The following is a 25,261-nucleotide window of genomic DNA, read 5'->3' as shown; positions in this document are numbered from 1 at the left end:
GAGGCTCAGCCAGCCTTGCCCTGCCGTGAGGCAAATGAATGAATGTGTGTGGGGATTCCCATGGTAAGAGTGTGTGCCAGTTCACATGTTCTTGTTGGTGGACAGTCCAGGCAGTCACCGGGTCTCTTCGGACTGGGCTGGACTTGGCTGGGCTGAGTGAAACACGGCGACCAAGGACGACACCGGAATGCCTGGCACGAAGGGGTGTGAGTGAGAGGCGAGTGTGATTGCGCGTGTAGTAGACGGATGCCTCTCTCTGACCTCGTATCACGTCGCAGCCTGATGGAGGCGGCGACATTATTGCGCAGGCTTCGTAAACTCTGTGCCGAGAACGTCGTCCATCCATGATCCGATCTTTGCGGCGTCACCCTCAGCCATGCCAGCCTGGGCAAGTTGGTCGGTCCAGGTTGGGACATGGTAGATGGAGCTCGCTACGAGCGCTGACATGTCGACGTCTGTTGGAGGGAATGATGCACCCTCTACAGCGAATTTCTCGACAAGGCCATGTCTGGCTTCGAAGCGAAGTTTCAGCTGGGTTGACTGTGTTAGCTTATCTCCAAGACATGTTCTTCTGGTGGCGTGCTCACATCAAAGGGAAGTTGTGGTCTCGGGCGAGGATCCTCGGGGTATGAGAAGGTGGAGAATGTGAATCTCGGTGTCTGACCGTATATCCAGCTGCGAGACTGAAGCTCCTCGTAGCCCTTGCGGATGTTTTCGATCTCGAGGATCTTGTCGTCAATGACATCTTGAACGTGGAAGTCACCGTACATGCGGGAAAACTGTTCGACGACAGCAGCCTCGAAGGGGGCGTTTTCAACGTCGACGTTCTTGACGGGACTGCGGACACTGTCTACACCGCGGCCCTTGATGAATGGCTCCCCTGGTGAGCGAAGCATGCCTGAGATGTTGGCGAGGTTCGGGCTGCGGAGGAGACAGGTGCCGTGGTGAAGAGAGCGAAGGCGGGTGAGTTTGTATGCTGACCCAGAGATCTTGTAGGTGCCGATGGGATCGTCGGCGACGTCCATGACAATGTCGTGCCTCTCATTGACGCGCGTGTTTGGTCTTCCTAGAGAGGAGAGCGCGCGGACAACCATCTCGGCGTGCTTGTTGCGGTCAAAGACGGCTGGTGGACAAATGACGCTGAAGTTGACATTTCCCTCATCGTGGAAGACGGTGCCGCCTCCTGAGCGACGACGCACTAGCTGCACAGGACCAACAGTCCATCCTACGCTCTCTGGGCGGTTACGGAGCTGAGCGAGTCGGGGGAGATTGACTTCTGTCCACGGGTTCTGGTTACGGCCGAAGACGATGCAGGGGTCGTTGGTGTAGAGTATGAGGATGGTGGAGTCCGGGGGAGTGTTTTGCAGGAGATGATGCTCTACCGAGAGGTTGAGGAAGGGATCTCTCGACTTTGAGGTATAGACTTGGATCTTGTTTGAGGGGTGAGAGGCTGCATCTGTAAATTGGCGTCTTGATATAGATGAGAGGATATTCCGTGACAGCTGGCGAGGAGCTGATGAACGGGTAAGAGACAACATTTTCAGTCAGCTCGATCCCAATGGTTTAGTCAAAGTCTATTTCTTTTTAAATCATTTACCGGTGACAAGGTTAACGGCAAGAGGCGTTTGGTTGGCGGGATGATGAGTTGTTGTTGAGGCTATCCAATGAGCGAGAATGGGAAAAATTGAAGTGCAACGTCGTCAGCCTTGCAGCGGCGGGAAACTCCTCCAGGGGCTAGAACCCCACAGGATTAACCTGGACCAAGCCGATTGCAAAGATAACAGTTGGGAACCTCCACTGGAACCTAGATAGAGGAGCGTAGGTGTCCTGATCAAAGGCTAAAATCATCATTAAAAGCCAGACTCGTCACCTCTTTTTACCTGTATTGCTTGTATATTGCTCTGTTTGTCTCGTATTCCATGACGCCTGTTGAGGATCCCCTGTAAACTGTAAGGGAAGAGGAATTATCCAGGTTGGTTGAGTCACACAACATGAACCGATGTCGGTTTCTAGGGAGATGAAGGTATATGAAGAAGAATGTAAATTAATTGAGACAATTTTGATTGATTTGATTAATTAATCGAGTCTCAATTGATTACATTTGAGAATCTCTAATTGACGGGGCCAATTGAGCTGCTCCTGCCCCTCCCCCTCCCCCGCGCTTGCTTCCCTTTGTCGAGAGTGAAAATTCCTCCCGAGATCGGATTTGGTGCTTCCCATTCCTTGACTCGAAGAAACTCTCAACGGCCGCCATTTCCTTCCTGGGCATACTTTTTTTCTCTCACTCCCTTTTTTGTGCCAAAACACCAAAAAGTTCTTATCACCACGTTACACTAATCATGTCGAGCTTTGAACACTTTTTCCGCGTGACTACGTAGGTTCTTTTTGCTTTCCCCGCGGATGAATACAGCGTAGCTCTGCCCGTGAGACCATCGCCCGAGTCGCTGCTGGAGCTGTCGCTGAGAAGACGGGCATTCCCAAGTCCAAGCTTCAGACCAAGACGAACCACTCTGGTGGTATCCAGGGCGGTATCAGCAACGGCATGCCCATCTTCTTCAAGGTCGGCTTCAAGCCTCCTGCCACCATCAGCCAGGACCAGACCACTGCCCGCTACGATGCCACAGGCGAGGGCGTCCTTGCTGCCAAGGGCCGACACGACCCCTGCGTCGTGCCGCGTGCTGTCCCTATGGTCGAGGGCATGGCTGCTCTTGTGATTGCGGATGCTGTCACGGCGCAGCACGCGAGACAGATGGGTAACAGCGTTCTCAGACGGTAAAGGGACTTTTGAATCAACTAGATGGTTCTGAGTAGCTTGGTTAAAGGACCGCTGTTGCTCCTGATGATGGTATAAGAGAGATGGGTGTGGTCTGGGTAGTTCAATAGATTTACCCTAGACATGCTCGAGTTGCATCCTGCCAACTTGAGATGCCCATCATGCCTCGGAAGAAAGGGAGGTTTGAGGAATAAGACGAAGAAGAAGGATCGACTGCAGAGAGACGAAACAACAAGGGAGCCTCACAGAAGCCGTTGTTCCCCCGCCCGAGCGGGAACGGCGGCGCATTGGGAGATCTCCTCATCGAGGCTGACTCCGACGACGGCGAGTCCTGCGCGTACCCTGAGGGTGAATCGCCGCCTGGTCCTCTCTTGAGGGTCCGTCTGAAGTGGCAATCCGCTCGGCCGATGCGCAAAGCCAGCACCCCATGTCGTGGTATACCACGCGTCAAGGCCGCTAGCTTTCAGGAGAAGAGTTATTTCCATGGATGATGTCGACTTTGGGATTATATGTCGATGTGGTTCTGTTGGATGTACAGAGAGATGACGACTGGCTACCGTATTATAGACATCGCAATGGAATTCGATAAAGAAACCATGGGACTAAATGTATTATATTACCTATAGCTAGTTATGAGTATACCCTTGACAGTCATTCTAGGTTATAAAATTATACGCGCAAGCCTTGCAACTTTGACCCTTTCTCATGGCGGAAAGCGAATAAAACAACATCGCGGCCAGGCTCAGAACCATCAAGCCCCGAGGGACGACGTGGTTAGTTGCTCTTGCTGTGGTCGTTGGAGCCCTCCCTACCATTCAGGAGTACTAGCTTCGAACGGTTCTGCCCTGGCTAAAGATCCATACGTGGGATAGTGGGAATGCCCTCTGGGAGCATTACGGAGAGGCTCTCTGTGGTCTGCCCTGTACCTGCTGAACGACATTCGAACCATCGGACTACCTAGGTCAAACATACCCTTGGCCGTGCGATGTTGCCTGTATAAGTGGGAACTAGGCAATCCCAGGTGTAGCCACCAGCCGAGAAACGAGATTCTGACATTGTCGCCCTCCTCACCGGATGGACCTCCCAGCTACCGCCCCCGATCACCCCCCGATCAGATCCACGGCCGGCCAGGGAGCTGAAACTACTGGCAGAGATCATGGCCCGACGGCTCGTCCGTGTGGCCTTTTAGGTCTGACCGCTCATGGGTGCCATTGCGTCGGCTCAGGTGAGATGCTATTCAGTACACCATAAATCTCCATAAGACTTTCGTGCTGTTGTCAAGAACTTGAGGTATCATGGTGGCGGATTGCAGTAGACATGTTCTGACGGACGCTGCTGGCGACAGTCCTAGATATGGGTGCTCATGCAGGACCTGAGCCGACTAAAAAGGGCGAACTTTTCGAACATGCGGCGCTGGAGGTTGATTTCTGTTTATGAAATACCAGAATGGCGCAAGGCTCGGAAGGGACATATGGTGGCCGTCTAAACATAGAATTGGTAGATGAATATAACTACAACTTCATGGACATGATTATTTGGTCACCAGTGTTGCCATAAAAGGTATATATATAAGGCCTGGATTTATCTCCTATGAATTTATGGATAATGGTATTTAAATACTTGGACCTGTCTTGTGGGCATGGCAATATCAAACTCTTTGAGAAGGATTCTTTTCCAGGACGTTGCCGAAATCCTACCCCCTCTACTGCTCGAACGGATGGCCGGGTGGTCCCCCGGACATGGCACGTACGCACGTGAAGTTCAGCGCTCCAGCCAAACTGGCCGGCGGCGGCTCGACCATGGAGGAGAACTGGGCAAACTACATCACCGCAGGCAAATTGTGGGTAGAATGGGGTCATCAGTTGGACGACGAAAACAGGGCAGACTGGAAAAACTACGCGGGAGACTTATCGTACATGAAATCGACAAACCTCCCAGGAAATCACAAGATGTCACGTCCAGGCACAACCTACTTCGCCAACTCGTGGGGCATAAAAATGCCGGCTGCCTTCTGAATGACATAAGGACCATCGGCCTGCCTTCGTACCACCCGACAAATGACAAATGTGTCGACCCAGCTTGTCGGGATACCGAAGCAGATTGCAGATAACGTGGTCCATAGTCGGCAGAGGACTCGAGTCTGGATCCCCGAAGATCCCCTACACCACATCTGGGCACCCTACCGAAAGAGAGCTCTTGTCACGACCTCTGGGAATGCCCAGACTGTTGGCCCCATCTTCCGGACATACCAACCACTGATCAGCCACCGGCCCTCCAGATGTATGCACCAAACACTCACCCCTGGATCGCCCGCCTCCTCACCCGCACTGAGATAGCTGAGCTGAACGCTGGACCCCATATTGGGGTGAGGGCCCCAATTATGGTCCCGGAATCCCAGGCGACTGGAAAGAATCCCAATGAGGTGGTAATGTTCCTCACGGAAGAGGAAACGCTAAGGATTATCAACTCAAAGGCCAAGTCATGATAACGGTGTCTAAACTCCTTGATCGCCATATAACTATGGGATTGTTCCCTCGAGACTTCAGAACATGGTTACGGCTTGAACATACCGCCAGCAACTCAACCTTTTAGAAGGAACGCGAATAAACCAGATCTGTTGATCAACAAGCTTAATTACCCCAATGTCATCCGTAATAACGCCGTCTCAAGAATGCAGGTCGTGACTTCATGATTTGTGATGGCTCGTCCTTTTCTACAACCTGTCATACCCAAGCTCCAAGCTACTCCATGCCCAATCCGGTACCCTATTGCAGACATGGCCCTTGAGAAAACCCAAGGAAAACCTCATATATAGATACAGACGCCGTGAGCAAAGTCCCCATGCATGCATGCTCCGTGTACACCCTGTACCAAGCTCAAACTCGGGATATCTCTAAACGTCGTAGCAGTCGTTTTTGTCATAACCATCACAAACGCCGTTACCTGGGCCCCATGTGCGCCTCGCAAAGAACATCATGTCATGCATTGCTCTCATCATTGATTGCCCTGGTTCATATCAGGGGGCTCAAAAAATCCCAGCACACCCTCAGGAACATAACCCATCCAAGGAGCCATCAGCTCTGGTTGCTGCAACCCCAAAGCACCGATATCAATGTCCTGACTGTCAAACGTAATGGCATCCATGTTGCCCATTGGAGCAGCCCAAGGCATTTGGTAGGGGAAGTTGCCTTGGCCAAAGTACATGTTGGTCGTGCCATTTGCCATATTGTTTGCTCCTGAGAGCGTTGTGGCCACATTCACTCCCCCATTCTCCCTCATGGCGGCTGGTGGAGAGACACTGTACGTATCGAAACCATTCGATTGTTGGCTCGAAGGTGTGAACTTTGGGCCGGCGTAAAGCTCGGTCCCGTCGCTCTCGGGCAGCCCGTCAAACTTGACAGTTGGTCGGCTTTGCCCGCTTGTTGCTGACATGTTTGAATGTCGTCGGGGCACTGACGGCCGAGAAGTCTGTCTCACCGCTGAGATGTTGGGTTGAGGATAAGCCGGTGCCAGCAAACTTGTCGAGTCTGGCTGGCTCTGGCGGATAGGGTCATAGACCATGTTCCCTGGAGGAGTGCTGGGCGCCTTCATCGCTTGCATTGGCTGCACGCTCGACATGGCAGCTGAATCAATATTCTGATACATCAGTGTGAGGCTCGAGTTGGGAGAGTTGGCGGTTCCTGCCAGGCTCCACGCTATGGGTGGCCCAGACATCTTTGGTGAAGCCTGATTCTCGAACCTGGGGAACGGGTTGCTTAGAGCGGCGCTGCTGCCCCTGCGAGGCAACTTGGTGCTCTCATATTCTTCAGTCGTATATGTCTCACAGTCCCAGATCCCCTTGGCCTTTTGGTCCAAAGCTGTGAGAATGTATGTGACACCACCCCAGTACATCTGCACCTGCTGCAGTGAGTTGTAGCACTTTTGGTAATTCTGGTTGGCTGCTGAAGCTAGGAGAGAATGTCTCGACGGCTTGGCATCTCGGCTCTTGCTACCAGGCAACTGTGGCACATCCAGTCGCTTTGAACCCGGAGGTGAGCTGGCTCGGGATGGAGACTCGGAGGCGTTGGCACTCGACTCCATAAGGAACGCGCATGCAGCAATATAGATCGGCTGACTGGTGAAGGGGTTCCCAATAAAGCTCTTGGGATCAATCAAGTCCGCGAAAGACAAGATATCGCAAATCGTCTTGGCGCTGCTCATGCTTAGCTCGCGGCTGTCCGGCAATAGCTGCAGCTCGCTGCGAAGCTCAGCAAAGGGCGTGAGGAGAGTAGGTTGATGAAGGATGATGAACAGCGCATGAAACCAAAAGTGCAGCAGGATGAATGTGGTGCCCTGACCCATGCCAAGGTACGCCTTGAAGTTGCTCACGTTGAACTGCAACCTCCAGTCCCAACCCTTGTAGAGTTTGGTCAACTCATGCTCCATTTCGCCAAGCCTATCCCATGTCTCCTTGTTAAGATCCTGCGCATTGCGGATCTTGTTGAGCACGTCACAGACGCGCCCATAGAGGTGGATAATCTGGAGGAAGATGGGGTAAGGCGCTGGCCAGTGAGTGACCGGGTCAATTGAGGGCTCAGGAAATGAGAGTTCAAGATCGTCGTCACGAAACGTTACAGGCCGGCCTGTCCCTGAAGAAATGACGCGATCAAGAATGAAGACGGCCCAGAATGTATCCATCCGTTCCTGGACAACCTCTTTTTGCTCCTCAGGATTAGGTGGGCTTGATTCCTCCGCCTTTGCTTGAGGACTTTCCTCTTCACCTGACTGACGGCTCCAGTGAAGGGCATACAGAGGGTCTTTTTCACCCTGATACTGAACTCCAACCTCTTTTTGCAGACCTAAATCGACAGCCATGCGGATGGCGAGGCCAAGATACATCCAAAGAGCGCTATCTTGACTTGCCCCAAAACCTTCATATGCCATGAGAAGACAGGCCTGTACAGCTCCCACAGTCGGGCATGGAAAAGTGTCAACAGTGGCCTGCCTGGCTCTCTGCGCAAATACCGCGCCACGTTCCGTCCGTGGCATCTTGTCGTTTCCATTTGTGAGGGCTGGAGCATCCGAGAACCTTGCAGCCAGACCGCATATGGAATCAACCAGTATAGGCTCAACTCTCTTTTCCTTGACCATGCGCAAGAACCTCGCCTGTCTGAGGAACGGATAACTGGAACCCATCTGGAGAAAGAAGGTCTTGACGAGATTAATGATCAACGGATGAACGGGAGCCGTGTCGTTGGGGTCGTAGGTTGGTAAATCATCGCCGATGACTTCACTATCGGCAGCAGAGCTGCTTCCTAATGCGCCACTATGCGTTGACACAGGTGACGTTCCAGCCATCGAGCCAGCAGTAGATCGGCGGCGATCGCGGACCGAGACAACCATTTGTTTGAAGCCAGGAACAATAGCAGTCGGGCCAAAGTAGCGGAAGTACGGGACACGGTGACTCTCGGAGCGACGGACCGTAGTGGGAGAGGGCGGAAGGTCGGCGGCCAGGGACAGAGGGTGGCCATGGTGTGGACGTAAACTCTGCACATCATCGTCTTGTGGAGTTTCAACTATGGGTTTCGCGGGCGGCAGAGTAGCCTCGGAGGTTGCTTGGGGGATCGTTTGCGGAGCAGGAGCGTCAGGAGTGCGCTGGACGTGGAGGTTGGGCTTTTCGATCTCATCTTCGTCCTCGTGGTGATCGTGTGGTTCATGGTTGTCGCGTTCATGGTCGGGTTTCGATGCAGGTGTCTGCTTTTCGCCATCCTCCTTCTTAATTTCCTCAGGATAACCCAGACATCGGTGGTGATTCTTGGTGCAAGTGGAGCAGAAGGGTCTTTCGCCGGCGCATCTCGTCTTTCGTTTTCGGCAGGTCAAACACCTGATTCGCGTCGGAGTCAGCAACAAGTTGACAAGGCTTCAGTCGTCTAGTCCAGGGGTGAGATAGCAAGACGATAACAAGGCGACCAAACAAGCACCAATAGTGACGCGACAGATAGGCAGCGGGAAGATCGGGAGATGAGGCAAGTATAGGGGGCAGGGGAACGACGTACGCTGCATTGATCCGGCGACGCTTGGAAGGCGGTTGGCCTTGGTTGTGAACGAACCGGATCGGACGCGGCGGCGGCGGAACCGAGTCCGATGTATTCAAGTTACTCATGGCTAGGACATGGTGGTTCTTCTCTAAGGGTGCGGAGACGGGCGCGGATGCGGATGTTGGAGTGGATGTCGACGGGCCCGGCGCAAGATGGAGCAACGGAGCACAGGCGGACAACGTGTGACGAGTGACAAGCAGGAAAGGAAGCTGACCAGCGGGGTCGGCAAGTTTCCAGGCCTGTTGCAGGTTGTGGCTCAGCAACGTCTGTCAATGCAACCTAAGGTATGAGATGCAAGGGAGGCGAGAAGATGCTGTGTTGCTGGCTGTTGAGTTTGCTTTCTGAAGTGATGGTCAATGTAGTGTCTTTCTTGTAGCAGGCCGTTGGACAAGAGTGTTAGAGGTAGACGAGGGCGCGACAGTAGCCCAGCAGCATATCCGGGGTTGGGCGAGTTGAATCAACCAAGGACATGAAGGAAGCCAAGGATGTAGATAGGTGACGCGAATGAGGGCCAGGACAAGAAGTTTATGTCCATGAATCTCAGAGACACGACATCCGAGACACGGGAAAGATGAGTCGTTGGAGATATGATGAGGAGATGGATGGATATGGGTTCAGACAAGACACGCTTGCTTGTATGAGAGAGAAAGGATGAAGATTGATAGATTATAGAAAAAATAATCTGGCAGAGTGGTTGGAGATGACTTTGATGGAAGAATGTATGGTGGAGAGGGAGGCCGGAGACGGCGTTGCCTTAGGCGGGTGGGGTTAGAGTGCTAGGGTGGAGAGAAGGAAGGAACTGAAGCTCAAGTGATCAAGTACATACGCAACGCACCTTCCTTCGATTTACACGGAGACAACCTCGTTCTATGCCCCAGCAACAAGACAGATAGAAGAGAGAGTTTGAAAGAGCATTGCCAGTCAGGGCAGAAAGAAGGACATGATCGTGTATTGTTGCAACCAACAGCAACAAAGCTGACAAAACAAGGCAGCACAAATCACAACTCGACCAACTTGCCTACCTGGGTAATTATGTCGGTAGAGGGCACCTCAGTGGCAACATTTAGCCTTGATTCCTCCTCTCTCCTCCTTTCGCCGGCGCCGATTTCCCCTCCTCCACACTGGGCTTGCTGCTTTTGCTTTTCCCGTCTGGGCCCTCCCTCCTATAACGGCCCGCGCACTCCTTCACCCCCGACATCAAGTGACCATCCGACCTGCACTACCACCTCACCCCCAGACACACACCTACGATGGCTTCGCTGCATGCCGTACCACGAAGATGCAAGCCCGAAGCTCCTTCTCTCGCGAGGGGGTCTTGATCGCGTCCAATAATGTCTGTCCAATTCATGTCTGCATGGATTCCATTACCCGGACGAGGCTGTCGAGAGACGTGTGCTGCACCTCGTTCTCTCGGGGCGTTCTCGATGCCCGAGCGCAGAACATGCAGTCTTTGCTAGCCCCAGATCCTCAACACATGGTCACGCGAGGCCGCTAAGAAAAAGAAACAAACAACCGGTGAACACCCCCTCACCTAGAGATGAACCTCCGTAAGCGCACCTCTCTTTTCTTCCCCTTTCGAGTGTGACATGAAGTTGTTGGGGAGAGTTCGGTTCGGTTCCCTAGTTCAGGAACTCGGATGCCATCGATTGGCAGCGCTCTTCCCACGGCGCTAGACACCTGTCCCATCCCGCCATCCGGCAGCCACCCCGAGGAGGCCGAATGGCTCAGACAATGGGGTTCCAGAGTCCGGACGAAAGACAGCGGAGCCCCCAGCCATTGAGTTCAGATTAGGTTGTCTGCGGGGAGGGGGCACAACCAATTGTCACACCTTCATGTCATCTTGTTAGTCACATTGTGCATGTCGAGTTCCTGTGGCTTCACATCTCCCAACCTCGATGAATCACATACAAATAGATAGGTCAGCCATGAGAGCAAGTTTTGTCTAACGATAATGGGCATCTTACGAGTCAAAGTCAAGGTCTGCTCATGTTTCAATCAAGTATCAAGCTTACTTGTACCCAACTGCCTGGGACCGGATAAATGACAAGATGCATTGCCCATGCAGATCATCATGCACAGTCATGTTGTGGAGTGCTGTTGGCTCAATCTCACTCGCCTGCTGGAGAGTTGTCCTCGACTTGCAGTGGCGACCGAGATCGAGATCCACAGACAAGCATCAAGAGTCATGATAGTGCAAAGCAAGACAGTGTATTTCATAACTGGACTTGTCGCCGCGAGTTCGTACATACATACAAGCTAAATCAGATAGCCTTCCTATTTGCTTCATTGGTAGAGCCTCGACCCTACATATCCAACGCCATATCCATCATTTCGTACCTTTTAAACCTGTATCGGTCCGTTTCCATCAACTCCAAAGTGTCCAGCTTGTGAATTCGCTGGATGGGTATCACCAGTCCGCCACCCTTAAAAAGTATCCCTGACTCGCTGCTTGCCTATCCAAAAACAATTGTCACCCCCATGTCAGCGCTCACTCTCCTCCATAGATCTCCGCCGCTCCTGACGCCCATGGCTGTCGCCTCCTCTTGCTGATGCATCATCTCGGCCTTGTCCGCACGCCGCCATACCTCCTGCGCAATCGTCCACGCACGCTCAATATTTGTCATACCCTGTCGACGGTTGATAGCGATGAAGGTTTGGCGTGCCAGGTCGCGGTCGGCAAGTGTGGTAGCCTCACAAGCTGCCACAAAGAGTGGCCAGAGAAGAGCACTCATCGGGCCGGTATTGCTGACAGTTCCCACACAATGAGTGAGACTAATGTGGGTGTGGCGTTGGACGAGCGGGTGGTTGCGTGGGTAGCTGTAGATGGTGCGGTAAAGGTAGACAAAGGCAGAATGACGGTAAGAAAGAGCGTTGCTGAGGATACTCTGTAGTCGACTCCTTTCTGTTGTTTGCTCTGGGGTCAATTCCTCGGGGTTTTGGCTGAGGACTGAGCCTTCAGGCAATGCGGGATGCCATTCTTCCAGAGCGGATTCGATAGCTGACGCTGAGATTTCAAATTCCGTCCTAAGAACCGCAACCTTGCTCACTTCTCCGTTGGTAACAGCAGCGTCGAGCTGATCCTTGAGAGCAAGTAGGTTCGAAAGGCGATGAATAATAGGCCAGAGGGAAGTGGCCATTCCAAGGAGAGTGTCGACACTGTTGAGAGGAGACATATCACCGCCTGAATCTAGAGGAGGGAATGGTGTAAGGTAGTTGGCTCCTGGAGCACTACCCAAGGGAGCAGTGCCAAACGAGAGTGCCGCAATCACATCATAAAAGCGGAATGCCTGCCAAATATTAGCAATTCATTCATATTCATCATGATCACAAAAGAGTCACATACTCGCTCCAAAAAGATGCCCGTGGGATCAGTGGCTGTTTCATTGTGGCTCATGATGGTCATGGCACCTTTGAGATGGCCATCTACAATGTTTGATCGGCCTTTCTGAACCAACTATGACGTTGTTAGTAAGCGGATCAAAGATGCCAAGACTTTACTCACCACTTCGTAGTAAACCAGAAGCATAATGGCCGCCAAGAGTTCGTTTCGATTAACTCCTGCTCCCTTTTGGATCAACCGCGCAAGACCTTGGATGGCCTTGTTGTGGAAATAAACGCTCTTTTCGTCATTGGTGACACCCCGATATTCCAAGTGAGCGCTTGCTAGAGCAAATACGGCGTTTGTAACGGCCTGGCTGTCCTGGCAGAGTGGGAGAACGAGCTGCTGGAAAGGATTCCCGCGCTCCTCCCGGAAAACAATGAGATGTGACAGAACATTGCAGAAGTGGTCTACCAGGGCGCGCCTGTTGGTTCGGTCGGAGAACTCGGAGAACACCGGAGAACAAAACTCGAATCGTGGAGACGGCGCTGGGACAGGCGCAATGAGGGCTAGAGAGGGGCTTCGAGGCGCGTACGCATTGGAGTAGGTCGCAGCGTAGGTCGTAGTAGGAATGCTGATGATGGATTCGCGACGGATTATCTCCTCGACATCCTCCTCCTCGCTGTTCTCAATGTGTTGAACGGCAATGCCTGAGTCGTCAAACACAGGCAATTGGAAATCGATCGAGTCAATCGGGGACACGACTGGAAGGTCTCCAGGGCTCCAACCTAGGAGGCTGTCCATGGGATTGACGAGGGAGGCCTTGAGAGGGAGATCACTGGAGACGGGTGGCTGCGTCGCTATGGGAACCTCCTCGTCCAACGAGTCCTCGTCGGCGGATTTATCCTGGCCGTCTTCCTTCCATTGTCGGATTGGAACGTCGCCGTCCAAGGGCTGAGCTCGGTCTGAACCCGAGGAGGAGTTGGTGTCGAAAGGAGAGAAAGCGGCGGTGGTCTCACGCTTGCGCCGCTGTCGAGGGCGAACGGGTTCGTAAACGCACTCCTGGCCGCGTTCCTGGCAGCGCGCGCAGGCAGGTCGAATTTCGTCGCATTTCTTCTTCTGTAGCAGAGAGGTTAGACCAACCACAAAAAGGCCGTCTTGTATGGTGAAATCACCTTTTCTTTGCTGCAAAAAGGCAATGTTAGTGAAGCGATCTTAAATTGCAAGAGTGGATCATGGAACTTACCAATAACTACATCCTGTGCGCCGACGAACCATCCATGACAAGTCAGCAACGTTCGTTTTATGCTTATAACATGGAGAATGCGGTGCAACGGAATGCGCTGTAGGGGCTTTGACGTACCTGCGCGCGAGCGCTTTTTGGGGACCTTGGGCGGTGCGAGTCGGGTGTACAGCAACATGATCGAGATTTGTTGGTGGCGAGGCGATCAAAGGATCAGATAATCAATCAGACGTTTTCCATCCGGCCGTCTAGCAGAGGCAATCAAGCATGATCTTGTCCAAGAAGACCAGAGGCGATCTGATCAAGAAGCTGCAGGCGCCCATGCACAAGACAGTTGGGGGATTTATTTGTCTTGGAACAGGAAAGGAAGCCGAGGGTCGGACGATGGCGGTGTTATCGAATAACTGATTTACGTGGGTGTGGGGAGGGAGGAGGGGGAAAATAAAGTCCGGGAGTAACCAGACGAAGCCGAGGATCGTGGAGAGGGCGAGCGCGGAGGCGGGAGGCGGGAGACGGGAGACGGAGCGAAGATCTTGGCGATGTCGAGTCCAACCTCGTCTTGGTGTTTGAGTTGAGTGAGTCTTGAGAGTCGGGCCACGGAGAGACGGATACCCTCGAGGAAAAGGAAGCAGCGGGAGAAAAAGAAGGAAAAGAAGATGGAAGGAACCAAAAATGGATGCCTCGCGCGTCTCGGGGGCGTCATGGTTCGGTCCCAAGAAGCACACCAACAGAAAGACCTTGGCTTGCTTGGGTCCCGTCCGGTTCCCATCCATCTCTGCACACCATCGTGACCGTGGGCAGTCATGGGCCATCCCTGCCCGATCCCTGGACGCCTTTGCCCTGTCGGGCCAAGTGAAGCTCCGTTAGCTTGCGGGGTTACGGGCGCTGCAGTTGACTCGAGTGACCGCTGAAGAACTGGAGAGAGGCCTGGGAGCTGGAGCAAGCTGGAGCCCCTGAAAGATTTTACGTTACGGGGAGCTCTGGGGCAACATTGGGGGAAGGTTTGGGGGGATGAGTACCACGACGTTGCAGGGGTTGGTTGATGACGGGTGGACCGGGGAGAGTTGGAGGAACCTCGTGGCAGCAGGGGGGTGATGATATTGGGACTGTGTAGGCAGCCGAGATTGTGTGAACAGTACCGTGTCAGCATAGTGTTTATCCCATCTCTCACAGTACGCCCACGCCCCCGCTCCCGCGAGCAGGTGACTTTTCCTCCAACACTGAATTGACAGCTGCATCAATGGGATCCTCTTTTGGGCCCTCATAGAACACCACCCGAAATCCGACTTCCCGAGCTCAAATGTTAAATTCCTGAGAACTAGTCGAGAAGGACATCAATTGCCAAGTAGAACCTGTCCTTCAGGCATCTTCCAAGTCCCTGCAGTATCGAAAAGGATCACAAACACCTGGCCCTGGCATTGCCTTCCCCAGCGTCTTGGAAAATCCGGGGTAAAGAAGCTGCCATCTCGGCACGTTGCATGGTGCCTCGAGTCAACGAGCATTGCACGGCCGGCGCCCAGCCTATTTGGGGTTGAAATGGTGATGGGCTATCCATCCTAACAGGCGCGGCAAAAGGGAAACCTGGTCGATTCGCAAGCCATCTAAAACATGGGCGCTGCCGTCCGCTGCCTCCCCCGCGTTCCGATGCCTTTCGGCTGCACCTATCCCGATTCTGATGCTACAAGAGACCAGATCATCGACAGCTGAGATGAAGGGAACCGTCCCGTCTGGTTAGGGAAATGATGGAAAGGGGCGATCGTCGCCCTGGTGGTTTGATGAGTGGCGATGGGGCAAAGTTTGATGCCTTCGCTTGCGCAGGAACAAAAAGGAATACTACAGCTGGCCCTCAAGAGAATGCTGGGTGGGCCCCATCTGCTGACCGACAATGTAGACGAGAAGCCATTGCAGCAGAAGGATGGAAAAAGAAAATGGGGGTCAAGACGCTTCTGGACCCAACAGCCGTGAGACATTGTCTCAGTGCCTCGAGCAGCTCTTGCAGTCTGGTAGTGTTAACCGGACTCTAGAATGCGGAGTGATGGCGAAGCCAAGAGGGTGATTGCGACGGCGACGGCCGATCACACGAAACACGGGCTCGAAGGGACGATCTGGAGACGGAACAGCTCCAGAAGGCAACTGGCAGATTAGCTCAGGGTCCGCGTGGGAGTCTACAGTACCTGCGTAGTAGGTGGTCCAAGAAGAAAAAAAGGCACACCTCTCCCCCGAGTAGGTAGGTATTGGATCCGCAAAATCATGGGATATAAGGCCTATGATTATAAAACTAAGCTCATATATTAAGATTTTAGAGTATATTATATTTATTTTGGACTTTTATTGACTTATTTTATTCTAAATTTCGTCTCTATGGCCCGATAAAGTTCTCATTGCCAACAGGTGCCATTTTTTCCTGGAATGAGGAGTCACTGACTTTGACTAACCACCATGCAACAATGGTTAGAGGACCCTGTCCGTTGTCACATTGCCCGACCAGGCATTCACGAACCACAGGTCGAGGGCCGCGGCACGATGCTTGGCCCCCGACCCGATGCCCGATGCAGCCACGAGGAAATGGAGCATGGCGAGTGTGTGTGGACGGGTAGGCTCACGATGCGCCTCCAGCCGGCTCTTGCACATTCACACGGTATTTCAAATGAGGTTTGCGATTCAGCATGGGCATTCGACCGCCCGCAAGCAGAATTGCCAGCGGGCGTTGATATGATGTGACGCGATCTGGTCTGATGAACCACGGCTTCATCTCATGATCTCATCAGAAGCCAACCTCATCCATTCCCCTTGGCCCCTGTCGCAAGGAAAAACCTTGACGACTTGCTTCTGGAACCTTTTTAGGGCCCTCACCTTGACCGACACATCGGCGATCGGGTTTCACCGTGGTGAGAGTTCTCTTGGGAGTCTTGGAAAATCATTCTTCCAAAATTGAACTTGAAGAAATGTTGGAGGAAGCAACTTGAGGCCTGTGGGAAACGACGCGATGAAATGCCCCTCATTAATTCACGAGATCCGCAGTTTCTCGGCGCGTGGTTTCATCGGCTCCAAGCGTCAACCCAAAGTCCCTTTGCCTTCCTAGGCCGGTAAGCCATCCCCCGGATCGTCAACGCTCCAGCCTCCACCAGCCGGCAGAGTCCGACCTGGGACGTGGTGACATCGTAAAGGGTTCCCCTTTCCCTTCACCCTAAAAGCACACAAAGTGCTCAGCGAGTGCCTGGTTAAGTGATCACTTTCTACAATGCCCCTGAAATCAAACTCTCTTCTGTCCGAATACTTAAAGACCGACCAGGCGCATTAGAAGAAACTTAAAAAGAAACCACCCACCTAGCCTCTCTTTAGCAGGTCTTTTTCGGTTCTGTTAAATTCTGCACTGGAAGCTATTTTGCCCAAATTCTCAGATGACGGGACCCACACGCTAGTTGTGCTATTTTGGGATAAATCGCCGTGGTTGAACGTCCTCGGCGTCGGTTCGGAGCTTACCAAGCCATCCCGAGGTGCCAAATCGTGCACAGAGAGAGGCTTGTGAGAAGCTGTGTCACCAAGCAGATTGGCTGTGCATGAGCATTTCTTTGACCCAAAGTTTCGTTGGGGAGAGAGGTAAGGATGATGGAGAGTCTCTGAAACAAACGAGGGCATCGTCAGCAAGAAGCGAGCGAGAGTGGAGCATGTAATAAAACTCGCGAGAAGCATCATGTACTCATGTTGCCCTCTTGTAAGAGCCTGGTTGATAGAGTGGCAGGTATGCATCTCATCCTCATGGTGCGTTATTGTGGGGAGAAGCTCATTTATCTCTCACAATGGAATTGCACTCACCTGCCTTTGAAGGTGGTCACCTGACGGCAGAAACCACAGAAAGTCGCACCTCATCGTAACCTTGAACCAACGCAACGCCTCGCAACACACTTCCTCTCTTAGTCTCTGCACATGAGGTTCTCGGCCCCCAAATCCCAGCACTCGGTGTCGAATGAGGCCCTCGTTGTCGATTATCGACCTGGGTATGCCCCGTATAGGTCTTCTGATTCGTGGCCTTGTCTGACAAGCAGACCAACAGGGCCTCTCAATGGCTGCCACGGTAGCAGTGCCAATGCACCAGGCGCACCATCTTTCCGGAGCGAGGACACCTCTCTGCTCACAGCCTACCGCTAGAGCTTGCGAGCTTCATGCCGCCCGCCAATGGCGGAAGTAGACCTGCATCGGAGGATGGAGATGAGAATAGAGCAGCAAAGAGGAGGGTCGGGGCGGTGCCTCGTTGACGAATCCAAGACGTGCTTCTGCTGCTGCGACACCAACAACCCGGGCGAATGCGATTTGCGAGCGAATATCCAGCGATGTAGTGCCGCATGGCCTGCGCCTCTTGTCTCTGATGCTCTTGCGGCTCACCATTGATGGTGTCGGTTCTGTTTCAGCTTGGGTAGTCCCCGCAGGAACCTGAGCCGCCGCGTGTCTTTCTCATCGCTTACTCTTCGCTGTCGTCCTCGAGTCCCGTCATCTTCAGTTCTCTCACCGTTCCATTCTCACTCTGGGCCCTCATCAATCTCCACGCTGGACCCATGACAGTAACCTGAAGAGGAATTATTTCTCACGTCTCAGGACCGCGCTGGGTGCTCGGGTAACCTGTTCATCCAACCAAAACGACCCGCGCCTACGGTTCGGTGGACTTTTCGCTCAGCCCTATAGACGCCGGAGTTCTGGGATGACAGAAGCCTCTGCTGCTCCCCCGTGGCGTAGCATCCCTTGACCCCCCCGGCCACGGATAAGCCTCTAAGGCCTCCATTGCTGACGGGTTAGAATCTCTCGCTACATCTGACTCTTCCCTCCTTTTCCTCTTCTTTCATCATTTTTAATTTGTTCTGTGTGAATATTGAAAGTGTCGCATTTGATTTGCGGTGGTTGTCGCGAGCCGAAACCCATCGATCCAGCCCACGTCCCTCCAGCGCCCTCTTTATTGAGCACTTGCGACAATAGCCCGATTTGAGGAGCTGAAATTACCCGGCTGGCAAATTCGTCCATGATCTGCGTCCCACACGGTTTCGCGAAATTTCTCTCATCGACGTCGCATCCCCCTCAGTTCCATGAGCGCACGAGATGAGGAACTGGGGGTGTCGCTCGTGTGTCGCCTTGCTACTAGCTGCCCTCTGGGCCACCAGTATTGAGGCGGCCGACTACAGGAGACACGATGGAGTTCACCGGATCGAGAAGAAGGCACAGATCACAGCGCCCGCTGTGTTGAACCGGCGAGATAAGGAACAGTGCGGCGCGGGCGAGAAGCTGTGCGCGTCCAGTCTCGATGGTGGATGCTGCCCAGAAGGCTACGACTGCGCGAAGGAAAGCTGCTTTGCGGTTACGAAAGGCCCTGTGACATGCCAGGGAACGAGGGTTGGATGGTACCAATGCGAAGCCGTCTTCGGAGGTGGGCTTTATCAAGACTCTTTACGGACCAAGGCTTACATATAATAGCGGGATGCTGTCCAGACGGTTATGTGTGCAGTACAGGCGGTAATTGCTTCCCACCAGCGGGCGTAGCATATACGTACGGCTGCCCGGCGAGCCAGTATCTCTGCCCTTCTTCACTGAGTTATGGGTGCTGCAACAGCGGTATGGCCTGTGGCGTTAATCAGTGCTATTCTACAAAACCTGTGACGATCACGAATACCGTCGTTATCACCACCACCGAAGACGGTTCCGAAACGACTTACAAGACAACCGACATTACCGTCTCGACCCCAACTATGCCCACGGAACTTCCTACAGTCCGCGACGGTAGCGATGAAAACCAGGCGGTACTCAAATTCTTCCCCTCGGCTATTCCCAAGAGCAGTCCAACATTGACTGCGGACGACGATGATAAAGGCGGTGGCGGACTCCCAACAACAACGCTCGCGGGCATCGTGGCCGGTTCTATTGGATTTCTCATTATCGTGCTGGTGGCGGCATACATCATCATCCGCCATCTAAACAAGGTCGTCCGAGCTGTCAGCACCTCCAAGGTGTCTGAACCCTCCAACCGCTCCACCGCACGGCCACCTGTGAAGGAGTTCAAGTCGACGGACTCGCAAGTTGACGAGTGGAGCGCCAACCCGTTGATTGCCCCCCCTCCGAGACCAGCAAACCCCGGTCCGGATTCCGGGGCCCCTTCACCGTACAACCTTGCGAGCCCCGATCCGAGCTCCAACAATCCCACCCCTGGAGCGGAAGGTTACCACGCAGTATCAGGCAGCGCGGGGAATAGCAGACACACCAGCTTCGATGCTATGGGCAACCGGGAAGATTACTTTAATGCGGCAGCTGTTGGTCAACAACGATTCAGCCAAGTCTCGGCGTCAACGAGGAACCGCTCAAGTACTGATACACACGCTTACACTCACGTTCGACAGTGGAGCAACGCTTCTGAGAATTCTGACGGGACTCCTGGAGTGATGCCCAATTCTCCTCCGATGGAACTTGAGGCAATACCGTGGATACCAGAACTACCAAGCTCACCTTCATCTGTCGTATTTCCTCCTCTGGACGAGCGAAGACGATCCTCCAGCAGCACTGTCGGCACCCCTGTCCGGCCACCCGTGACTCAACGCCTATCTGGTGGACAGCGAGTACGAAGCGAATCGGTCGGTCAGAGCAATCTGAGTATCGTAAACGAAGAGATGCATGGATTCCACGGGCCGAACGATCACTTTGTGGGCCAGACAGACACTCACCGGCCAGGGACAGGCGAGTCTGGTGGCCGGTCGCGATCACAATCGAATACTCAGCAACCGGACACACAACCATTTAGTACACAACAATCGAACACGCAACAACCATAACACCTATTTTTACAATCACTGTTTGCATGCTTTTTATTTTCTGAAATTGTCACCATTTGGCAAGCGGTTGGAGTTACAGTCATGGGGTTGGGGAACCTGACATAGCGTGGCACGGCGTTATTTGGAGGAGAGGTTACTACTGTGTGTTAAACAACTGGGCGGCTTATAAAGGTCTGGTTTGGAAACGAATAAGCATATATGGCATTTGGACATGTACCAACCATCGTTTTTTCTTGTCTCTGCTGTTTCTGAGCATCGTTGATTTAGACACTATCTCTAAAGATCATTGAGTTGTGAAACTATCTGATAGGGAACCCACCGGCGGCTCGTCAAGCCTACAGAAAACATGATTGATATTTTATAATCAAGCACATGAAGTCCGCTCCTCGTATTCCGACTGTACTAAACCCTGGACTCCTGAGTCATGCCTTTCCACTTACAACAAAGGGTCGATGTTCGACTAACACGACCCGAGGGATCGGTTTGGCGGGCCGCTAGGGATGCAGCTGCAGGGACCGGGCCGCACCATGGCCTCCGTGGCGGTTTGGGATTAATGAGGATCAGAGATTGATAAGGATAAGGATCTGAGTGGCTGGTTAAGATAATGGATTGTTGAAGATAGTTTGTTTGGCGGGTGTGATGTTGGGTGTGGGAAGTGGAAGTGAAGCTTAGATGGCATGGAAGAGTTGCAGCACAAGTCATAGGGGTGTGACGATTGGGGTTGTCAGTACCTCATGGCTTGGGTATTGGCCAAATAATGTAAATTCATAATATTGTGTGTATTTGTCTGTCATTTGATGCGGCATTGGGCTTTCATATCTCGCTCAGCTCGTGCAGCTGCATGCGTTGTCCTGCACAAGGTCATTTTGGTCCATCTACAAGTTCACTGATATATCATCATGTCAGCCTGTGGCTATGAACTGCAGCAACTAGACACTGCCTCGACACTCGGATGCCTTCCCAATGGCTAGAGTGAAACATTGACTAGATTGCTGCAGGTATATCGCAGGGCAGACAGACAACTCATCCTGCAGTAAGCAACTTGGAGGGTATGCCAGCCTCATTTAGATACACTATGGAAAGGCATATAAACCCCGCTCGAGGAAGTCTGGAGATTCCCATTAGCAGTATTCCATCTTGAGATATTTATGTCTTTTAACGATACACAGTCATCTTGTCCATATTATTCAACTGTAAATTGTCAAAAAGACCCAACGAGATGGTGGTAGAGCTCGCCATTGGTGCCGTTGGGCTCATCACCGTCGTCTACCCAGGCATAGAGGCTCTACACACCAAAATCTGGAAGGTTATTGGCGAATTAATTAAAGCAAACCGAGCTGCCAAGGACCCCGAGGTACTCAGGCAGCTACAAGAGGAGCTGAAGACGTGGGATGAACTCCGGAGGAGCATCGACAGGGTTAAAGGGTCCGATGACCCCGAGGACCAGGTTCTCAGCGCGGCAAGATCACACTGTGAAAAGTACGAAAGGGCTTTGGGCGAGACGCTCGAGTGTCTTAAACAGTTTCGAGACACGGAGGATACGAAGGAGATGGCTAGCATCATCGTCGAGCTTCGTCATCAGTTCAAGTCGGTGCGCCGTCACCGAAGAAAGGTGCAAAAGTGGATTGGCGACATCAACATGTGCGTTTTTCAGTTCAACGACTGCAGTCTAGAGACCGCCATGCTAACTCTGGTGTTCTCTCAGGATCATTGTCAGCCGCATCCACGAGGAGCTCAACCGCCAGCACAAGACCAATTCAGAGGCCCTCCAGGCACAGTCACAAACCCTAGAGAACCTCCATGAGTCGCAGGCCGCATGCGGCCGGGAGCTTTTGGAGATTCGACACAGAATTCAAGGGTTGGAGGCACTTCTTACGAGGCCCCAGGGTCACGAAACGGATGACTTTCAGATTGAAACAGCCAGTACCGTCACTAATCTGGCTGAGATAGCTGATGATATGATAAACATCTATTGTGAACGAGCGACTGAGAGTGTTGTAAGCAGAACTACAGGAGTCAGCCTGACCAGCGATTTCCAGGAGTTTGGGAGCAAAATTGGGGTAAGAGACTTGCTCAATGGTATGTGTCTCGTTTGGGCCGATGAGATAAAATGCATCATCTCTGACAATTATTAGCAGGCTCGGTCAAAGAGAGCGCCTCTGGTTCATCTGCAACTGTGAGCCAGGGAACACAAACCACCCTGAGCCATCCAAGTCACAGCATCACGACTGACTTGACTGTTCCAAACGCAACTCCGTCGAGTCTGAGGTTTCCATTCGAACAAGTTTATGATGATGACTCAGATTCGGAGACCGACTCAGAAAACGAGTCCTTTAGTGAGGCAGGGACCAACTCTTCCTACACCATCGATCATCTTGACGATGGCATCGAGGTCCAAGACCGAACACAGCCCGAAGAGGATCCTGACCAATACAATGCGTCAAATGCCGCCCTCAAGAAGCTAGAGTTGGCTGTTACCAATGAGTGCGAGCGAATTGTAGCAGGCTCCTTCGGCCAGGCCACACGCGGAGGCCCTGAAGTCCTAACCATGAAGCCAGCGGAATGGGGCAGTGGTGTCAGCCAGAGATTCCGGTCTCCGAAGAGCGATTCGATAGGCCTTGCATTTGAACGAGACTGGGAGCCCTTCCAGAGGAACCCAGGCCTCGCCACGTTATCTGGTGCATGTAAGGCCCACCACTTGGTGAGAAGAGTCTCCTTCATTACACGGACACTCACAGACTTGGACTTTTACGACCTCCGCCCGGGGCTTGCGCGAGGCGCAGGAGGGTTCTTTGCTTGGAACATGACTGAAAACTGCACACATGGTGAATGTGAGAAGGGTCTCGATCTTCTGTGCGCCGAGTCTTTGATAAGAGTGGGTGAGGACTCTTCCAGATGGCAGTCGACAATATTCTGCATAACAGTTCCATGGAAGCTATATCGCTCCTGGACTACCATTCGTGGACATTCTGAACCCGAACCTTCTGGAATCGGCTACCTTGTCGATCAAGGCCTCTTAGCCGAAATGCCAGTCAAGATCGAAAGAGAAGACGGACAGACGTGGCAGCGATTGTGGTGCCCAGAGACCGTCGAGGGGGTCAAGGAGATCCTTGCCATGTTCCACGAGGTAAGTAGCAGCCTTAACTAGCAGAATTATGGCTAATACCTAACAGTTCTCATTGCCCAAGCGCTGCGGCTCTTTTATGCTTCCCCGACGGTTCATAGTTATTGTCTATAAAACGGGCACGGCGGACGAATGGGTGAGATCTGTCTACAAGTCGTTGAACATGGGCCTGAGCACACAGATCCATTATCTTGGGAGCAATGGGGAATTTGTCCCCCCCCCGCCTTTTTCACTTGGGTAATTCTACATAATGATGAGATTGGACGTTGTACAGCGGAATCGCCATGCATTGTTCTATAAATCTTTAGGGCAAGGTAAGTAATCACAGGATGAGATATTAGGGCTTTGGTTTGGTTTTATATCTTATGGGATGAATAAATGATCAGAACAGAATTGCGTCTAAATTTAATGATATTATAGTAAAAGAATTCTAGTTCTTCTGGTGTATATGATGGGCCAAAGTAAAATTCTACGACCTCCAGACTGCCCACTGCCAGACGTACTCTCGACTGTCAGTCTAGCTTAAAGAAAGCCTTGGCCTGTTTCTTGCTACTAGCCCCTTTCATAGGATTGACAGACACTTCCCCACTGTCTCTCCGTTGGAATCCTGGACATGCTCAGTCTATAGTCGCCTGTTTGTCGCTTCCAGTCTGTTGCGAACGGAGATCCTTCGGTTCCCAGATCCCGCCAGACCTTCATTGTCACCGACGAACCATCCCAATGCGCCTCCAAGTCTGTCGCGCAATCTGGGCAGGACCAGTCGACTTTGTCTGCCCTGGACACCCTCGGTGCGAGGGGCGAATTCCTGTGGAGGGACATGGTGAATTCTTGTTGATTCAACACCGCCAGCTCCTTCTCGCTGCGGTAAAAGCGGACGCTCCGATGCTTGCAGGCTTTGAGAATTGGTGTTAGGCCCCAACAAGCCTCCGGCGGGGTGTACATGCAAGCGTAGAGAATGAGGTATCGGCCTTGGGCAACCTTGGAGTGGTAGTGTTGCTCAAGCCTGATACTTCCTCTACCACGCGTTGGGCTTGGAGAGTCGTGAATGGTTTCCGTGAGATAACCTGGGCTTAGTAGCTCATCGAGATGTGCCTGCTCTTGGGTACTTTGAGGCCTGAGACGACGATATTTGAGCGCAAGTTGAACGTGTCGGTGACATGGGAGTTTGAAGGGCTCGGTCCAGGGGTTTTCAATCTGAAAGAATTTCAAACGGTAGCAATCTGGGGCCATTGGTGTTCGAGGTGTATCTTCCATATAGGCGGGGTGGGTTCAGTCGCAATCATCGCAAACCCATCTATCAGTCCGGTTGCTGATGACAGCGGTTAGATATTCCAAGTGCTCATCCCAGTCCAGTCGTCGTTCCGAATTGCTGGTGCGCGTAAGTGCTTTCTTTACAGCCACGCAGGTGTGGGAGAAGATGAGCTCTGCGTGCAGTGGGAGGAAGCTGGCGATGATGAGTAAGATATCGAGGGGCATATGAGCAAGGAAGGCGTTCGCAGGTTGGGGCTCTCTGGGGTGAGATCCCAGTACCACATGTTTCCCCTTTCTTAACATAGAGAACCAATTTGCTCCTGCGTTGAGATTCATTGTTGTGTTGGTGATAATAAAGGTTGCCTAGAGGGTGATGGGGGAACCTCCCAAGTGGGAGCACAGCAGTCTTTTGTAGGTGACCGTGCATAACATGGCGCTATGTCAAAGCTTGCTGCCGGACATTGGGGAGGTTATATAAGCGCGGACATGCATGAAAAAGTTGCACATGGCTGAGTAGAAGCTTCGAGTTGCTGCAAGGGAAAAGCCTCCCTCATAAGAGGACCATCCAGACGTTGACAAGCGGGTAACTCCGACGATCAGGTACAAATGGTGTCGAATAGGTTATTAGCTTAAATATGATGAGTTCAGTCCATCACATAAAGTGATGC

At 52.6% G+C, this 25,261-nt stretch overlaps 6 protein-coding genes across 6 annotated transcripts; 3 read left to right on the top strand and 3 right to left on the bottom strand.

Annotated features, from left to right (window-relative positions):
* Positions 1 to 297: 297 nt before the first annotated feature.
* Positions 298 to 1,538, bottom strand: LRP88_07522 (putative lipoate--protein ligase; the record flags this gene model as incomplete). The annotated part of the gene is made up of 2 exons (XM_083244051.1): positions 298 to 531; positions 588 to 1,538. 2 exons carry the CDS (start codon positions 1,536 to 1,538, stop codon positions 298 to 300), a joined length of 1,185 nt encoding a protein of 394 aa, XP_083098545.1.
* An 801-nt stretch (positions 1,539 to 2,339) lies between these two features.
* LRP88_07521 (bifunctional chorismate synthase/riboflavin reductase [NAD(P)H] ARO2) lies at positions 2,340 to 2,776 on the top strand (the record flags this gene model as incomplete). The annotated part of the gene is made up of 2 exons (XM_083244050.1): positions 2,340 to 2,366; positions 2,429 to 2,776. The coding sequence occupies 2 exons, from the start codon at positions 2,340 to 2,342 to the stop codon at positions 2,774 to 2,776; spliced, it is 375 nt and encodes a 124-aa protein (XP_083098544.1).
* Positions 2,777 to 5,767: 2,991 nt separating this feature from the next.
* On the bottom strand, positions 5,768 to 8,915 carry LRP88_07520 (transcription factor domain-containing protein; the record flags this gene model as incomplete). Its single annotated transcript, XM_083244049.1, has 2 exons — positions 5,768 to 8,636; positions 8,809 to 8,915. The coding sequence occupies 2 exons, from the start codon at positions 8,913 to 8,915 to the stop codon at positions 5,768 to 5,770; spliced, it is 2,976 nt and encodes a 991-aa protein (XP_083098543.1).
* A 2,388-nt stretch (positions 8,916 to 11,303) lies between these two features.
* LRP88_07519 (transcription factor domain-containing protein) lies at positions 11,304 to 13,590 on the bottom strand (the record flags this gene model as incomplete). Its single annotated transcript, XM_083244048.1, has 6 exons — positions 11,304 to 12,137; positions 12,194 to 12,304; positions 12,356 to 13,288; positions 13,345 to 13,354; positions 13,416 to 13,428; positions 13,533 to 13,590. The coding sequence occupies 6 exons, from the start codon at positions 13,588 to 13,590 to the stop codon at positions 11,304 to 11,306; spliced, it is 1,959 nt and encodes a 652-aa protein (XP_083098542.1).
* Positions 13,591 to 19,144: 5,554 nt separating this feature from the next.
* Positions 19,145 to 20,218, top strand: LRP88_07518 (uncharacterized protein; the record flags this gene model as incomplete). Its single annotated transcript, XM_083244047.1, has 1 exon — positions 19,145 to 20,218. The coding sequence occupies one exon, from the start codon at positions 19,145 to 19,147 to the stop codon at positions 20,216 to 20,218; it is 1,074 nt and encodes a 357-aa protein (XP_083098541.1).
* A 1,219-nt stretch (positions 20,219 to 21,437) lies between these two features.
* LRP88_07517 (uncharacterized protein) lies at positions 21,438 to 23,366 on the top strand (the record flags this gene model as incomplete). The annotated part of the gene is made up of 3 exons (XM_083244046.1): positions 21,438 to 21,859; positions 21,924 to 22,297; positions 22,357 to 23,366. The coding sequence occupies 3 exons, from the start codon at positions 21,438 to 21,440 to the stop codon at positions 23,364 to 23,366; spliced, it is 1,806 nt and encodes a 601-aa protein (XP_083098540.1).
* Between the last annotated feature and the right edge of the window lie 1,895 nt (positions 23,367 to 25,261).

Source organism: Fusarium phalaenopsidis (genome assembly GCF_050370095.1).
Source record: "Fusarium phalaenopsidis strain FUZ10S chromosome Unknown contig_32302, whole genome shotgun sequence".
Lineage (NCBI taxonomy): Eukaryota > Fungi > Ascomycota > Sordariomycetes > Hypocreales > Nectriaceae > Fusarium > Fusarium phalaenopsidis.
The sequence above is the reverse complement of the archived record's forward strand: the minus strand, read 5'-3'. Positions and strand labels throughout refer to the sequence as shown.